The 18,453-nt window shown below is 45.0% G+C and overlaps 1 protein-coding gene across 1 annotated transcript in view; it reads left to right on the forward strand.

The window, feature by feature from the left end:
- Window positions 1-18,039, forward strand: part of Slc4a8 (solute carrier family 4 member 8) — a 67,760-nt gene extending 49,721 nt beyond the window's left edge. Inside the window, exons 18-25 of the mRNA XM_027396610.2 lie at window positions 2,443-2,604; window positions 3,301-3,552; window positions 5,961-6,029; window positions 7,400-7,573; window positions 8,305-8,442; window positions 11,862-11,953; window positions 13,459-13,554; window positions 14,821-18,039. Coding sequence (XP_027252411.1) covers window positions 2,443-2,604; window positions 3,301-3,552; window positions 5,961-6,029; window positions 7,400-7,573; window positions 8,305-8,442; window positions 11,862-11,953; window positions 13,459-13,554; window positions 14,821-14,833 — 996 coding nt within the window. The 3' untranslated portion in view covers window positions 14,834-18,039. The remainder of the gene's footprint in view (window positions 1-2,442; window positions 2,605-3,300; window positions 3,553-5,960; window positions 6,030-7,399; window positions 7,574-8,304; window positions 8,443-11,861; window positions 11,954-13,458; window positions 13,555-14,820) is intronic.
- Window positions 18,040-18,453: the final 414 nt, after the last annotated feature.

Consider the following 18,453-nt stretch of genomic DNA (forward strand, 5'->3'; position numbering starts at 1 on the left):
GACTGGAAAACCACAAGTGTATTTTCTGGGAGGCAGTTTAAATACCCTGTGGGAGTGGTCTTGAGCATCTCTTGGGGAGGCGTCATCATTTGGTGGGCTTTCTGAGGAGCAGCAGGGTTTAGAGAGAGATGGCGTGGGGGACTTGGGTGGAACTTCCGCCATAACAAATGCATGACCTGGTAAGCTGCAGGCGAATGGAAGGTGTCCACTTACAAAACGATGTGCTGCTGTGGAGGGGTGGGCCCTGGGAGCACACACGGGTGATGCCACCTTCACAGAGCTGCAGCCTTAAGGAACTGTTACCGAGTAGAAATGACCTAAGGCCTAAGGAAGTCTTGTTTGGAGTTCAGGGCTCCTGCTGAGCCATCAGGACATCTCTTCAACTGTATTCTATGTTTGTTTATTTATAACCCACAGTAGTTTAAAAACTTACAATCGAACTAAAATAATGATCATTCATTGGGATCCCAGATCTATTTCAGTGCAAGGGGTATAAGTAGATGAGCCTGGAGGTCTGAGTTTAGTTAACTCCACAGGCCCTCATTCCAATGGTGGAGAGGACAGAAAGCTTGGATATGTTCAACTACTTCAGAAGACAACAGAATAGGAGGGTCTGGGGATCGCAGGAAGACAGACAGTGGTAGACGCAGCACTTGATGATCCATAGTGTACACCTTTAAACCCAGCACTCAGGAGGCAGAGGCAGGCACATCTCTGTGAATCTGAGGTCAGCCTGGTCTGCAGAGCAAGTTTCATGCCAGGCAGGGATGCTCTATGGTGAGCAACTTCACCATCTTCCTCACTATCTTCACAATAATTGCAAGGAGACACACTGTATATATTTTCTATATCATCTGTTTAATTTTTTTAAACTTGCTAAAATGCCGAATGGGTTAAGAAACATCCTCCATAAGTGTAACACCTCCCAGAGCCTGATGTTCTTAACCCTGTATGAATGGACACCATCGGCTTTCTCTCTAATACCTAGCTGACTGCTAGACAAATGGATTTTGTGTAAAAATGGGCACATTTGGAGCATTAAGCAATCCTTGGGAAAGTTCCGAGATGCACACACAGGTTTAAGACATGAGTTGATTTCTGGGTCCTCTGGGAGGCAGGGGAAGACAGAAAGGGAAATAGGAGAAGATCCAAGGAAACATGGCTGGTGCAGACAGCTTAGGAAGCAAAGAGGAAGCTGTCTCCTGCCTTCTCTCCTTAGCCAGCCAGTCCCAGCTCCCAAGGCCAGGCTGAAGTTACAGGACCCAGGGGTACAGATGCTCCATTTCATACAGGAAATGCTATATTTGCATACAACCTCTGTCCAAGCTCCTTTAGACTTAAAACATCTGAGGACCACTTTGCCTACAGCAGTGTAAAGGTGTCCTGCTATAGTGTTTGGAGAACAGTGATCAACATCTGTATGTGTCTAACACAGAGGCATTTTCCCAGTGTCTCGATTCTGCAGTTGATTGAGTCTGTAGATGTAGAATGAACCAATAAATATAGCAGGCCTGGCTATGCAACTACTTACATTATCATTAATGTGTTAGAAAGTTTCTGTCTTGGTCTGAGAATTTAACTGCTACCTATGACTACATAGTTTTACAATGAAAACATAGGTTCTAAAGCTGTTACAATTTATTTAACCTGTTCAAAATCTAGGACTTGCCAGTATTATTGAAGAGTTCTTTAACCCAAGTGTTGTAACTAATGTATGCTTCAGATACAGCAATCTCTCTTTATTTGCTGAGTTTGGGGATCATTCTGGGTGATAGCCTTTTATCCCCCTGCACCATTTGCTTTTTTCTTAGAGTGCATACCAAGGGTGGGGTTGAGAGTTTGAATAAATGGCTAATAAAGCCATTGAAGAGGGTCCTAGGTCAGACATCCCATGCTTGGGGACTCCTGAGTCTCCAGTTCCTGGGCTCCTGCTTCACCACTGATGGGGCTCATGGGATAATCTGCTCTCGGCCCAAGAATCTGAGTAACTTGGGTTCACTTGGTTTCTGTTTGTACCTCAGACACAGTCCGTGGCTCCTTTGAGGGTTGCCGAGGGTCATCTGTGTTATGTATATTTGTCTCAGGAAGTCATTTTTTTAACAACAGATTTAGTTACTAACATATTTATTTGGGCTGACATTGAGGTAAAGTTGCTTTCTCTGCATTTGGGGACTTGGGGAATAAATGGAAGGCCGTGTAGGATTAATGGATATTCCACAGGAAGTTGATAAGTGATGATTGACTACTAGGGGGGATTTGGAAAAAAAGGCCAGAGATTTCCTCAGGGGTTGCTGTATTTCATGTTTTGTTTTGTTTTTCTAAGGATTTCCATTCAAATGAGAACCAAAAAAAAAAAAAAAAGTAGAATAATGATTCATCTTGATTTGTTTTCCTCTAATCTCCGAGTTAAGATGCAAAAATTCAGCTTGTTTTATCTCTTAGCCAACACGGGATGACCGAGGATGGTTTATCAACCCCATTGGCCCCAATCCCTGGTGGGCTGTGCTAGCGGCGATCATCCCAGCTCTCCTGTGTACTATCTTGATATTCATGGACCAGCAGATCACTGCTGTCATCATTAACAGGAAGGAGCATAAGCTCAAGGTAAACCAGAGGTTCCGGCCTGGAAGGCTTTTTATTTTAGGATAAGCCTGGCTGTACCAGGAACTGAGCTGAATGAAGTCTCCCACGAGCTTGTCATTGCTTGCCCCTTAATAACAAAGGTTAGTTAGAGGTGAGACTGGAGTGGAGTGTGTGATACAATGTGGGAGGAGCTTGGGCTCCATTACTCTCCTCTCAGACTGTAGAGGTGGGTGGTCAGAGCTTTCCTCCTAAGGTTCAGCTCAGAGCTGTAAGCCTCTGTTTCCCAGAGGCAGGAATTCTCCCATTGAGGTCTAGTGTGAGGCTTCAAGATGAATCTTGAGTTCAGGATTAATGAGACTAGGGGTAGTTGTAACTCATGTGTTAGTGAGACGCCATGTGCCTTCCATCTCTGGAAAAATCTAGGTTTGGCAATGGAGATGGTGTAGTATATAGGACAGTCACCGTGTGGCTTGCTTCCTGCTACTCTTCCAGGGTAGAGGTGAGTTTTGAATTTGTGAGATTCAAGCAGAGGAAGCTGAGGCAACTGTATAAAGAACAGATATTGGCGTATGTATAAGACAAGCTAAACTTCCCCCTTTCGTCTGTGTTCCCCCTAACTGGGAGGGTTGTGAGCATTCTCTGGACCCTTCCCCCCCTTAGACTCCTAGCTTTTAGCCTGCAGCCTTTAGCTCACTGTCAGTGACTGTTTCCCCACAGAAAGGCTGTGGCTACCATCTGGACCTGCTGATGGTGGCCATCATGCTGGGTGTTTGTTCCATCATGGGCCTGCCTTGGTTTGTGGCTGCAACCGTCCTGTCCATCACACATGTGAATAGCCTCAAACTGGAGTCTGAGTGTTCTGCTCCAGGGGAACAACCTAAGTTTTTGGGCATCCGAGAACAGAGAGTTACAGGCCTTATGATCTTCGTGCTGATGGGCTGCTCGGTCTTCATGACGACTGTCTTAAAGGTAATCACTCATTACACACCAAGCAGACACCGAGGGTCTTTGTACCATGAACTCTGCTGGGAATGCAGTGGCTCTGATATCAATATATAGACATAGATCCCTGCCCTGGAAGAATTTATTCTTGTGGGTAAGACAGTTAAATGTGCTTAAGGAAACAAACGTGGTAATTATAAAATGTGGTTAGTCATCTATCTGATGGACCACTGTCTTGCCATTTTCTTTTCTTTGAATAGCTTCCTTCATGTTGGAGGTCCAACCCAGGGCCTTCTGCATGCAAAGCAAGCACTGTGTTGTTGAGCTATGTCCCTAGCCCTTCTTACCCCTGGGTTTTTGTTTTTGAGATGGGTCTTAGATGGCTAAAACTCACTATGTAGACTAGGCTGGCCTTGAACTTGAGGCAGTCCTAATGCCTCTGCCTCTTGATTGCTAGGTTCATAGATATTGTTCTAGTATTTATTTTATTTTATTTTTTTTTAGTTATAAAGACCATGTCCAAGAGCAACTTGGGGAGGAAAGGGCTTATTTCACCTTACACTTCCAGGTAACAGTCTATCATGAAGGAAGTCAGTGCAGGAACTGAAGTAGAAACTGTGCAGGAACGTTGTATGCTGGCTCATGCTCTGGCACATGCCCAGCTGACTGTCTTATACAACCCGGGCCCACTGTCTAGGGGTGGCATAGCCCACTGTGGGCTCCTGTATTGATCCTTAATGAAGATAGTGTCCCACAGACATGCTCATGGCAGTTCTTCACTGAAATTTCCTCTTTCCAGATGACTCTTAAGTTATGTTAAGTTGATGATGAACACTCAGGGGCACAGACACCGTCCAGCAGTACTGCAGACTTACCACCAGACAGGGATGTCTAGTCACTCTAGAGTCGGGACAACGTTAAATCCAATGTGGACTTTGTAACTCTGAGAGGAGTTTTGTTGTTCTCTAACCCCACGATAAAAGCAAACTGAGGGACTAGGGATGTAGAACACTGTGTCGAGGTGCCAAGCTCTGGATTTGATCTTTAGCACTACAGCAGCCAGGCAGGGTGGTGACGTGGATGAAGGCAAGGAAATCAGAAGTGAAAGGCCTTTCTTCTGTACACAGCAAGTTCAAGGTCAACTTTCTAAACTGAAAAACATGATGTGACAGGAAAGCCACATTTACCTGCTGTGCCCACCACTTAAAAAAAACACAATATAAGCTGGGCAGTGTTGGTGCACACCTTTAGTCCCAGCACTCGGGAGGCAGAGGCAGGTGGATCTCCATGAGTTCAAGTACAGCCTGGTCTACAGAGTGAGTGCCAGGAGAGGCTCCAAAGCTACACAGAGAAACCTTGTCTTGAAAAACCAAAAAAAAAAAAAAAAAAAAAAACAAAACCCCAAACCCCAACACCACCACCAACAAAAACCCACAATATAACAACATATTCTCAACTAGTTTCCTCTCTGCTGCCCTCAAGTCTTAGGTCAGAAAAATGTTGTTGTTTTTTTTAATTTTTGTCCAAATATTCTAAGTTCCTAAGGAAGTGATGATGAATATAGAAGATTAAAATTAAATTATAGTGAAGTGTGTGTGTGTGTGTGTGTGTGTGTGTTTGCCCTTGACCACAAGTGTGTATGCATATGTAATGTATACAGGACAAGTGTGTATATGCATGTGTATGCATGTGTGCACATGACCACAAGCGTGTACATGTATATATGTGTATGTGCACATGACCTTGAGTTTATGTAAGTATGTGTACATGACTTACGAATGTGTGCAAGTATACATGTGTGTGCGCACATGTCCACGGATGTGTATGCATACGTGTGTGCACATGATGAATGTGTGAATCTGTGTGCACACGACCATGAGTGTGTAAGCATGTGTGTGTACTTAACAAGTGTGGATGTTTCATGTGTAAACATGTGTGTGCACATGAACACAAATGTGTGTGTATACTTGTGTGTGCGCACATGACCATGAATGGATGTGTCTCCATCTGTGTACTCATATCTATGGAGGAGGAAGTCTGGCAGAGGGAGAGGCTGGAGGAGACATGAGGCCCATGACTTACCTATGGGTAACAATTTCATTTCAAGATAAAATGATTTTGATCAAACCAGCTTATCTTTTTGTTTCCACTTTAACTGAAGGAGAGGTTTATGAAACAGTCTGTGGCTTGGTTTCATTTTCAAAGTTAAAAGTTTATATAGACGGTACAGGTTGGCACATACCTTTTAATCTCAGCACTCAGGAGGCAAAATGGATGGGCAGGTGTCCGTGAGTTCAAGGCCAGCCTTGTCTACATATTGAGTTCTAAGCCAGCTAAAGCTACACAGTAAGACCCTGTCTCAAAAAAAAAAAAAAATAGGTAGACTTAAGCCCTGCTGGTGTGCCACACTTCTTGTCTTGTGCCCTTATCTGCAGTTTATCCCGATGCCAGTGCTCTACGGAGTTTTCCTCTACATGGGAGTCTCTTCTCTACAAGGAATCCAGGTATTGTGTGGTTCAGCTACACCATGTCTCTTGCTCTGTGTTCACTTGTCCTGACCTGACAATTCCCCAGGGGAGGCACAGCCAGTTCCTGAGACATTACTTCCCCATCTTGCTGTTTGGCTAAGAAATGTCTTCAGATATTCAGGTACAAACTATGGTCATGATGGAGTATTGACTTCCAGGATAACATGGCTTGATGTCATAGTTCTAGCCATTCTTATTCAGTGGTTATTTGGCATTAAACCAGGCACACTTTGCCAAATTCCAGTAGACCTGGACCTGAAACATCAGTCAAGAACCAAAAAGACACCAAGGTGGCTCAGCAGGGAAGGTACTTACTACCAAGCCTGTAAGGTGCTTACTACTAAGCCTGTAAGGTGCTTACTAACAAGTCTGTAAGGTGCTTACTACCAAGCCTGTAAGGTACTTACTACCAAGCATGTAAGGTATTTAACTACCAAGTCTGTAAGGTGCTTACTACCAAGCCTGTAAGGTGCTTACTACCAAGCCTGACAATCTGAGTTCCATCCTTGGAACCTATGGTGGAAGAAGAGAACCAACTGTCTTAAGTAGTCCTCCCTCCACATGCATGACATAGCGTGATAGTGGTGGTGGTGTGGCGGATGGTAGTATGTGTGGGCACATGAGCTACAACATGCATGTTGTGGTCCAAGGGTGACTGTGGAGTTGTTTCTCTCCTTCCACATTTATATGGGTCCCGGGATTTGAACTGTCGTCATCAGGCTTGTGCACCAGCACTTCTCCTGAGCCCTCTCACTGGCTCCAGAATACCATAACCCATCTATCCAGAATTTGAAGAGGTCTCTTTTAATCGTGTCAATAAGCAGCTTCAAATCTTTCCAAGAACAAGTGAGAGAGTTGGGGTTTGGGAACTTAGGGATTTGGGGAGAGAGCATTTGTTCTTTGAAAGAGTGTCTTATTCTGAGGCTCAGTTTGACTTGGAACCACTGTGTAACCCAGGCCAGCCTCAAACTCTTGTCTGTCCTTTTGCCCCAGCCTATCTGTAGTTAAATGTCCGTGTAACCACTCCTGTGTGGAATTGGTTTTGAGAGTATGCACAGAGATGTAGTTGGCTTGTGTTCACCCACCCTGGAAACACTCTCTTCAGCTGCAATGTAGGGGTAGGGTCGGGGGAAGAAATTCACACCTGGAGTTAGAAAAGGTAGTTTTCGTTTTGACTGCCACTTACTGACCTTTACCAAATTGGCTGTCGTTTCCATTTCTCTCAGTAGAAACCACACCGGCGCGGGCAGAGCAGGTGGTATGGGCGGGGGTGGGGGGGGGGCTTGAGGCTCCTTACTTACCCAGGGGACCTCCCGGAGCCAGCCAGTGTATCTTCTTCCTTCCAGTTCTTTGATCGTCTGAAGCTCTTTGGGATGCCAGCCAAACACCAACCAGATTTCATCTACCTGCGGCATGTCCCACTGAGAAAAGTGCACCTCTTCACCCTCATCCAGCTCACCTGCCTTGTCCTGCTCTGGGTTATCAAGGCCTCACCAGCTGCCATTGTTTTCCCAATGATGGTAAGGGTTCTCCCCAACCCCCACAAGGTTTCTCTGTGTAGCCCTGGCTGGCCTCGAACTCACAGAGATCTGCCTGCCTCTGCCTCCTGAGTGCTGGGATTAAAGGTGTGCGCCACCACCACCCAGCCTGTGTTTACCATTTCTAAGGGTATGAGTCAGTGAGCTCAAGAACATTGTTGAGGTGCCAGCATCACTATCTGTCTTTACCTTGCAAAGCAGAAACTCCAGACTCATTAAACTACCACTTCTCATTCTCCCTTCCTGCAAACCCGTAGGCACCCACAGTTCTGTTGTCGTCCATCTCTGTGACTTCTGCTACCCTAGGTGATCATGCGATATTGGTTTATTTCCCTGGGTCCCTGTTGCCTCATGAGCCAGAATTTCCTTAAGTTTGAATAATGGATGCTCTGTTCATTTATGTTGTGGATTAAATGTCAGTTCCTGAGGTACTGATGCCCTCTCTGACCTCCATGGGCACCAGGAAGTCACATAGTACACACGCATACATAAATACATAGTATACATAAAAACATATATTTTAGGAATATATACAAATTTAAAAATAAATTATGTAAAAAGTCTCAGACTGGGTGCCAGTGGGCCACAGGGAGTGATTACTGCTGTGATCATCAGAAGTCCAGTTCTGCTTGAAATGGCCTAGACCGAGTGAAAGTCATTTTGCTTTACTGCTCGCAGCAAGTTCCCCTTTACCTCCCTTTTTTTCTTGTCAGGTCCTAGCCTTGGTCTTCGTCAGGAAAGTCATGGATCTCTGCTTCTCCAAGCGTGAGCTTAGTTGGCTGGATGACCTCATGCCTGAAAGCAAAAAGAAGAAACTGGATGATGCCAAGAAGAAGGCTAAGGAGGAGGAGGTAGAGCCTTGTTGTGCTCCAGCCTTGATTTCAGGACCTTGACTTCCAGGAGGGAAAGAGGGAGGAAGGGAGGGAGGGAGGGAGGGAGGGAGGGAGGGAGGGAGGGAGGGAGGGAGGGAGGGCTGTGTACAAAGGCAGCATGTCTGGGATCCTGAGGGTTACGCTGAGGGGCTGAATGTTACCCCAAGGCATCCTCAGCTGCAGATGGGTTAAGGGGTTCTGGCCCTGTCTGCCCTTCATATTTGGAGTTGGTGACTAGTTGTTTCCCCCTTTGATTTGACCCCAAGATCACACCAGAATATGAGCATGCACCTGTGAGTCTCAGATCACACCAGAATATGAACATGTACCCTCTGAGTCTCAGATTACACCAGAATATGAACATGTACCCTGTGAGTCTCAGATTACACCAGAATATGAACATGTACCCTGTGAGTCTCAGATGACACCAGAATATGAACATGCACCCTGTGAGTCTCAGATCACACCAGAATATGAGCATGCACCCTCTGAGTCTCAGATCACACCAGAATATGAGCATGCACCCTCTGAGTCTCAGATCACACCAGAATATGAACATGTACCCTCTGAGTCTCAGATTACATCAGAATATGAACATGCACTGTGTGAGTATCAGATCACACCAGGATATGAGCATTCACTCTGTGACTCTCAGATCCAACGGCTCCTTTTCTTCCAGAAGATCTGATTTGACAAGTGTATAAAACCCATTATTTCTGAGAGTATTGGCTGTACACCTAATTACAGATGGTGCTGTGGTTGGCACCGTGCAAACACAGCTTGTGAGGGACTTTTTGTCCTTCATCGCCCTCAGCAGTTGGCACCTTGCCATCTACACAATGGACCATGAGCCATGGCCTGAATATGCCCAGAAAGGATGTGTGGCAAGATGAAAATATCAGGACAAGAAATGAAAGGCCTGGGAGTGTCTCAATGCAGTTGCTGTCCCAAAGAGTGTCCTCTCAACTATCATCTGTCTGTCTGTCTGTCTATCTGTCTATCTATACATACATACATGCACACATACATACACACACATACATACATACATATGTGTTTTCCAGCTCCCAGCTCTGGCCTGGAGAGACCCTTTTTCACTCAGTTGACACTACCATCTTTTTCAACTATATTTAAAAATAAAATTTCCTAATGTCTAATGTCTTGAATTAAAAAATCTTATGTTGTTAAATAAACTAAATTTCTAAATACAAAAGCAATGGAAAAAACTGTGTTCCTCCTAGCTGTTGTGCCACCAGCCCTGACTGAGAATATTTTTTTTCACCTGTCAAATGACAACAAAGCTTAAATCTGTACGAACTGAGCATGCCGGTATGAACTGGAGACATCTCTTTAGAGAACAGCTTAAAATCAAGTCTTAAATTTACATGTGCCAGGGCTGGAGAGATGCTCATGGTGTGTAGCACTGGCTGCTCTTCCAGAGGGTCCAGGTGTGGTTCCCAGCTTCCACGTGGCAGCTCACTTATCTCTAACTCCAGTTCCAGGAGACCCCAAACCCCATTCTGGCCTCTTTGGGCACCAGGCAACCACGTGATGAGAATATGTACATATAGGCAAAACACCCCCTCATCCCACATGGCATCCATACATGGTGTGCATGTGCAAGTGCACACATGAGCACATACACAAATGCACATGTGTATCCTCTTAAGCTAGGTGCCGTGGCACACACTTACACTCCCAGCACTTGGGAGGCTGAGGCAGGGGGACAGCTTGAACCCAGGAGTTCAGCGTAAGACCCTGTTTCACAAAGAAAAATGTTTGTGCCATTTGACCTAGGAGCTCTAATTTTTAAAACATATCCTGAGGATATTCTAGCAATATAGACAAAAATATTTTACTTATGTTTCTATGAAATAATCAGGCTATCAAGTGGCTCTGCAGGGAGAGGCACCTGTTGCCAAGTCTAATAGACCTGAGTTTAATCCTGGGGACCCCCATGGTACAGGGAAGACCTGAATCCCCAGAGTTGTCCTCAGGCTCCCACATGCACACTGTCACACCCAGAACCTCCCACACACAAATAAATAGATAAATGAATGAATAAGTGTTTTGAATAAGTATGATTATTAGTACAAAAAATTAAAGTATAATTGAGTATTATTCAATATAGTGTTATTCATTGAATTATTAAAATTTAAACTTATTTTGTTAAAATAGTTCTTTTAAGTATTGTTGCACTTTAAACATGTTTGTAGATCAATTTTTCTCTATATAATTATTCCTTTAAGTGAGTGGCATTATTTTTTAAGGAGTCATTTATTTTTTGTTTTGTTTTGTTTTACTAGTAAGATAGGATCTCCCTTATGTAACCCTGGCTAGCCTTAAACTCCCAATCTTTTTGTGTTGGCATAATTTTTAAGTAAATATTTTAATATAGAACATTTTAAGTATATTGTAAAAATAAGAACTACTTTCCCAATTTCCCTATTATTGGTGTGTGTGTGTCTACATATGGAGGTCAGAGGTTAACATCAGATGTCTCACTTGATTGCTTCCCACCCTATTTTTAGAACTATGGTCTCTGGCTGAACCCATTGCTCAGGATTGGGCTAGTCAGCTGACCAGCAAGCCTGCCATCCTCCTATATCTGCCTCCCTAGTTCCAGAGTTAGGGATTGCTGCCATACTTGGCTTTGTATGTGGGGCCTGGTAATCTGAACTCAGGTCCTCACGCTTGTGCTACAGCACTTTACACCTCAGCCATCTTCCCAGACTCACTGTTACTACTTTAACAACTTGTTTATTTGGATCAGGATATAACAAAGGACCACACATTATAATTGGCTGATTTCGAATGCGAATCACTTTAGGGTTCTCTTTTTTTCTTTCTGTTAGGAAGTTGGGTCTTTGACAGCAGAGTGTTGTCTCTCTCATCAGGCAGTTCTTGCTAATTGTTGTCTTTGGTAAAATTGACATGTTCGTCTGTCCGTGTCCCCTGTGGTCTTAGTAATTGGTCACTGTCTCTAGAACAGTGGTTCTCAACTTTCCTAATGCTGCGACCCTTTAATACAGTTCCTCATGTTGTGTTGATTCCCAGCCATAAAATTATTTTTGTTGCTAACTCATAACTATAATTTTGCTACTATTATGAATCATAATGTAAATATCTGATATGCAGGATATCTGTTTTGCAACCCCCCCCAAAGGGGGCTACCAGCCAGAAAAGTGAGAGTGGCGTGTGTTGGGGCAGGGGGTGGGGACACACCCAGCACAACCACTTCTCAGGTTCCTGAAATGCTGACTGTAGGCTTCTGGCAGTCCTATAGTCCAGCTGAGTTGAGCCTGGACTCATTTCTGGCCATATGCATTACCTTTTGGAGTTTGAAGAGTAGGAGTTTTCTTTGGACCTGACAATAATAAGGTCCTCTTTTCTTCCAGGAGGCTGAGAAGATGTTGGACATAGGGGGTGATAAGTTCCCCCTTGAAAGCAGGAAGTTGCTAAGTAGTCCTGGCAAAAATATCAGCTTCAGGTAAGCCCCCAAATACCACAGAGCTGCAGGATTCCTGCCACAGTGCTGCAGCTGCTGCTCTGAGCAGCCGTGCAGTTGGCCTACCTTGTCACAGTGCTACTGCTGCTCTGAGCAGCCGTGCAGTTGGCCCACCTTGAGGAAGCAGCTTTCCATTCTACTGTGTTCTGAACACCTGCTGTGTACCCTGCTTTGTAGGGCATAAGAAGAGAGGCAGGGAGCCAGCGTCCCCAGTGCCTTCTCCCATGTCAGGATGTACAGGGTGTACAGGGGGCTTTGCTGGTGTCCTCATCAGCCTTTATAGCAATCCTCTAAGGTTCATTAGCTGCTCTGTACATGTGAGGAAACTGATTAGGGGACATGCCAGGTTACAGCGCTGCTGGTACAAGGTCAGGATCTAGATGGGACCTCTCTGCTTCTCAACCCCGAGGTCTTCTCTTCCACTTTCCTAAGGTCAATAGGGTGTATCCTCATTTCCAGGGTGTCCTCAGCCTGCTGGGTATGTGGTGCCTACACTTGGGCCTGTCTTTAGTAATAGGCAGAGACAGTCTACTCCATTGTGGGTTGTAGCATTTTTTAGTCCAAGGAGTCAAGCAGACACTGATATTGAAGCCCAGACAAGCCTTATTTGGTGTCTCAGTCCCTTTCTCTACCAAACCCATTGCTCTCCGCAAAGCACAGGGCACAGACTGCCCTGTGTGTAGATTCATTCCTGACATCTGTGTTTGGAAGCAGCATACCCAGGCTGAAGAAGCCTGAGGTGAGGACAGCTAAAGAAGGAAGAAAGCCTGATGTTCACCTCATCTGGACCTCAGGAAATTAGCTGCTGAATGTTAGATTGGCTGTGGTTTATATTGCAGATAAATCAGAAATCTCGTCTTTGGTCCCTAAGAAGGTGTCTGTGTGCTGTTACGGCTTTGATGTCTCTGGCAGTGAAGCAGGATCAAGGCACCTTTCCCTGTGTGATGCTGGCTCTTCTCTTTGCATTTCAGGAGACCATCTGGCCCATAGATGGCTCTAGAGTAGGCTGGGGTTTCTGAGGACCAGGGACTGTGTTTAGGGTCTTGATTCTCTGCTCTTGTTTAACTTGTGATGGGGACTTAGCCCTGGAAGCTTTGGGTTTTATACCTTCAAAATCAGGACTATGATTAATCTCTGTTGCTATGACTGGTAAGCTAATAGAGTATGAAAGTCTTTTCTAAACTATAAATGAAAGAAATTCTGTTGTGTGAACAAGAAAGAGTGCCTGCCACTCAGCTGCAGTCAGTGAGTGGTTGCTCCTGGCTTCAGTGTCAGCACCCTGTAGCTCTTTTAGAGCACCAGCCACCACCTGGGACATCAGCAGCCTACAGCCCTGCTTATAGCCACCTCGACTCTTAGGTCTCTCCTGGCTGCAGGCAGACTGCCCAGACTCCATCCTCAAGCCACTCTTCCTTTTGTGTGGTGGTAAACTGGGGTGTGTCCTTCACTAATATGTTTGATATTCACTGCCTAAGCTTTGCTTTCAGATGTGACCCCTCTGAGATTAATATATCAGATGAAATGCCTAAAACTACAGTCTGGAAGGCTCTCAGTATAAATTCCGGAAACACAAAGGAAAAAAGGTAAAGAGAATTCGAACTTCTCATTTTTATTCACATCTGGCTTTTGAAATAATAGCAATAATGTTAAGGTAAGATGTACGTTACTTCGCCGGGCGGTGGTGGCGCAAGCCTTTAATCCCAGCACTCAGGAGGCAGAGGCAGGCAGATCTCTGTGAGTTCGAGGCCAGCCTGGTCTCCAGAGTGAGTGCCAGGAAAGGCTCCAAAGCTACACAGAGAAATCCTGTCTCAAAAAACCACAAAAAAAAAGAGATGTACATTACTTTTAGGATTTAATTTGCCTAGAAAAAAATATTGCTAACTGTACAGTAAGACAAATAAAAATAGAGGTTCTAAATATTTGGAAAGACAGATTTCTGTCAGTTCCAAGGGTAAGTTATAATTATTTTGGAATGTAAATGGCTTTATCTGTTTAGTTTCTTTAATCCACTTGGAGAAAGTTTCTCATTTCAGAATCTAAAGCTTGTTTCTGGTTACTGCAAACACAGAAACTGGAAAATTGCTAAAATCCTGGATCAATACTGTTAACACTAATAAATAATATGATAGTATTGGCTCAGACTTTAACCCACTTAACTTAGATCTGAAACGAGGATTTTACTAAACATAACAGTTTTCTTATTCTGCAAAGAAATTTCTCTATGTCATTTAATAATAGCATAGATCAGTTTTAATCAGATTATTAAAGAAAATGAAAGGATTGGAAGTATCTTCACCTGCATTAAGGAATGCTATGTGTATAAGTTACGATTTTAATCCAAACACCACTTACATTTAAGTCCTCAGATAGATGAAGGCAAAAATTCAAGGTCTTGATACATATAACAGGTTTTATTAAAACAAACAAGCCAGAAACTGGGAAAGCTCGTCTTGCTCCTACTTTGGAGCATAACTTGGCATTTTGCCTCTTCTGGCATTTGGCTCAGTGGTAAAACGAGGGTACTAGTGAGGTGGCCCCAAGGAACTACCGAAGTGCTTCTCAGAGCCACAGCTGCCAGTGTGTGGTGCCACAATTTCTCCCCTGAATGGGTTAAAATAGATCTGTGTGGAATGCAAGTGAAACACAGACTCTTGCTTCTCTCAGAGGAAAATCCAGGCAGCTGTGGAAATGTATAACACATTTGGTTATTTTTAGTTGAGAACTAGTCTACTTGTAAATGAACTTAAAATACAGCCAGATCCAAGTTATGGTGGTGTCTTCAAAGTATTGTGTTGAGAGCAGGCACGAGTCATGTGTCCCCTTTGCCTCACTGTAACGTTGTTATCCAGCCTCTTCAATTGAGGGTCTGCTGAGGTGGAAGATTTGGGCCATGAGGAGCCTCAGAGAAGCTCTGGTTTTCAAGAAAATGGTGAGTCTCTCAGAGAAGAAGCCAGGCTGAGTCTGGCCCCGTCCTTGGTCATCTCAAAGCCATGCAACACGGAAGCATCCAGTCACTCTCGGTGTGCGTTTTAGAGGACATCCGGCTACCTTCATGCCAGCAGCCAAGCACCAACAGGGCCACCATCAGGACGACCTCCTGTTGCTTCCTCTCCTCATCTTTCTCTTCACAACTGCCACCATTAAAGAGCCAGCTTCCCATTTTCCAGACATTTTCTCCAATACTCTCTGCTGGCCTGGTAAGCCACATGAATCCATTCTGTCATTGAGGTTTCCTTCTTAAGGTCCCTCTTCATGAACGATGACTTGGGGTGGTAGCAGAGAAACTGGAGAACGGAAGGCTCCTGGGCCCATTGCTAGCTGCAGGCTCACGAGCAGCCTGGGTCTTGGTTCCTTTTCTATTTGGGAAGGGGTGCTGGTTAGACCAGACACTGTAACAGGTCTGCTACCCAAGGTCAGCATCAACAGTGGCCACCACCAGAGCTGGCATGATGCCACTCACCTGGGGTCATCCGTATCACTCCCAGAAGCAGTCAACACAATGTTGGGAGACACTTGGAAGATGCAGGGCCAAGTGTGAGTCACGGAGTTTAGCTAATTAAAGGCAACAACAATAGGATGAATATCTTTTCTTTCGTTTCCTTGACACTGGAGAAAGAGAAGGAGCCTGTTACGGGAGGAATTGGTTTAGTGACCAGGGAAGATTCCCTAGCTTGGGGTGTTGTTACCAGGTCTGTTTTGTCGCCTTCTGGGAAAGTTTGTGGGTAGGAAGCGGATCAATGTTGACTGTTTGTGGGACTGTTTGACATTCTGCTGCTGTCTTTTGAGGCTACATTGTTACTTTATCCTGAGACACAAGTGCTCATGGACATCTCCTTAGCTGCCTGGGTAGCGAACACCACCATCATCACTCAATGGACCAAAACTGCCTTCAGCCATGTGGCTTCCTCGTCACACAGATTTCTTTTTGTTGACAGAAGTTCTGGCTCTCAGATGTAAAAAGCCATGCTAAGAAATGAACTGTAAGTGGTGAAGTCAATATGGACATTAATTTAAAAGTATGTGTATTATTTTTCTGGGCCCCAGTGCTTACAGACCTCCCTTCCTCTGCGCACCGAGTGTGACCAGCAAGCTGATCATGTTGGCTTTCCACCTCCATCTTTGTACACAAGACCACATCCCCATACACACATCGTGTGCTTTCTTTCCCTGGGTGAAGAAGCGCTGAACCATTTTATTGCAGTTTGTACCCTTAGACTCTGAACGTACACTAAGGCATCTGGTCGTTCACTGAAGACCTTTGGGTTGAGAGGAACCCTGTGTCACCACCACTTCCCTTCCAGTGAGGACCAGATACAGGAATGATTTTCAAGACATTTAACAATTGGTACAGGACAACATAAGCCACACAGAGCAGATACTCTTTGTGAAACAGTGGTAGGCATTGCTATTCAATGCCTGGTATAGATGACTGCCACTCTGCTCTCAAATTCTAAAATGACATCCTTTGAAATATGAGTATTGCTCCTGGTTTGTCTGATCTCTATACACTTTTGAGAGAGCTCTGTTCTGTTTCAGCAACAGCCCTGGCTTGCTCTGGGTACCACATACTGGAACAGGCGGGTTCACAGAAATCAGTGGGCATTAATGTCTCTGGGAGACAAATTCTCAGAATGTATATATCATCACTTCAGGACAGATCTAATCACTGCAAGCCCTCACCCAGATCAGAATGTTTCAGAAGCAGCTTGTCAGTGGAAAAATTTTCTTGATACTTTCCGGCCCCCTCCGGCTACTTCCCTGAACTTGTGTCTTTTTCATTGCTTTCATCACCTGGGAACACCCTTTATCTTGTCCCATCTTTTTCTTCTTGAAATCTCATGCAACCTTTGGTGTAGGAAAATTGGTGACTGAAGCAGTCACCTACTGCTCTGGCCTCAGTGCACCTGAGAGGCATGTAACAGTGAGGAGCCCATCATGCAAGGAAGCCAGTGACAGTGTCACTGAGGAAAAGGCCTCTTCCCAAGCACCAATGCTTGAGTCTCTCTGTACATGTGTAGCTGCTGGGGGCGGGGAGGGCAGGGGGCTGCCTTTGTTAGCTCTGAGCAATGCGGCTATGGGACCTCTGGTTTTTTTCTCATGCTGACATTTGCTGGGACCAGAGAAGTGGTCACCTCTTCTATGACAAGGGTAGCTTTTAGATATATCTTGAGTGTTTCCAGCCACTGTCCTGACATCCTGGTGATGTAAACAGCATGGAGGGAGGCCAAGATTCAAGAACGTGTTGGTAGTGAAGCCTTGGCTCTAAGGGAAAGGATGTAGGGTTCCTAAGTGGCCAGTTGCTTCCTGATGACTACCAGGGAAGGGTTGCTGTTGGGGGGAGGTGAAGACCTGAAGATGTATACGGTGCAGCTGCCAAATGTTTGGTTGTGTAACACACATGCAACTTGGGAAGGGTCAGGAGGCTCCCGGCTTTACCACTTACAGCCCCATCCCAGAGCTCCTTAATTCATGAAAACCTGCCTTCATGGTAGAGGGAAAGTGAGCCATATCTTCCCACAAGACAATGTGAATGGTTGTAATTACTCTTTGTCGGTGATGGAACAGACTTTTAAATTGCTTATAAGTGTTGGATAAAAATCTGGCATTGACTAAGTCGCCACCCTTCCCAAAGACTGGGGCAGTGATGGCTGCCGTCTTCCCGTCTCCCCTCAGGACAGTCTGTGGCTTGTGATCATCCTGAAGGGACAGCTCCTGATTCCACTTTATCCTCCACCCGCTCAGCTCTCTAGATGCCCTTCTTAGCCAGGGAAGCAGGGATTGTCCTTGTGTCCTGTCTAGCGATCCAAGGTTTATATCTGCAAGCTCAGGACTGGCTAGGGTCTCAGGCTCCTGGGTTTTCTTTAGTTTTTAATGAGCATCAGAGACACCATGTCACATGTGTCTGCCTTCGACTTTACCAGTGTCTCTGAAAGTCTTTTGCAAGAGTGACAGCACCTCCTCCTTTTAATTTTTTTTTCAAGACAGGGTTTCTCTATGCAGCTTTGGAGCCTGTTCTAGAACTAGCTCTTGTAGACGAGGCTGGTCTTGAACTCACAGAGATATGCCTGCCTCTGCCTCCTGAGTGGTGGGATTAAAAGCCTGCTGCACCACCACCACCCGGTTTAGGACTTTTTTGTTTTGTTTTGTTTTAATCTTTTTAAAATAATTTATTTAACTTTAATTCATGTGCATCGGTGTGAAGGCATCAGATCCCCTGGAACTGGAGTTCGAGCTGCCATGAGGGTACTTAAAATTGAACCCAGGTCTTCTGGAAGAGCAGTCAGTGCTCTTAACCTCTGAGCCATCTCTCCAGCCCCCTGGTTTAGGACTTTTAATTTTAATTTAACCGTGTCTGTGTGGGTGTTTACCTACATGTATGTCTTTGTACCATGTGTGAGCCTGGTGCCTGAGAAGAACAGAAGAAGGCATAAGATCTGGAATCAGGTTACAGATAGTTGTAAGCTTCCATGTGTGTGCTGGGA

This window comes from Cricetulus griseus, chromosome 2, assembly GCF_003668045.3.
Source record: "Cricetulus griseus strain 17A/GY chromosome 2, alternate assembly CriGri-PICRH-1.0, whole genome shotgun sequence".
Lineage (NCBI taxonomy): Eukaryota > Metazoa > Chordata > Mammalia > Rodentia > Cricetidae > Cricetulus > Cricetulus griseus.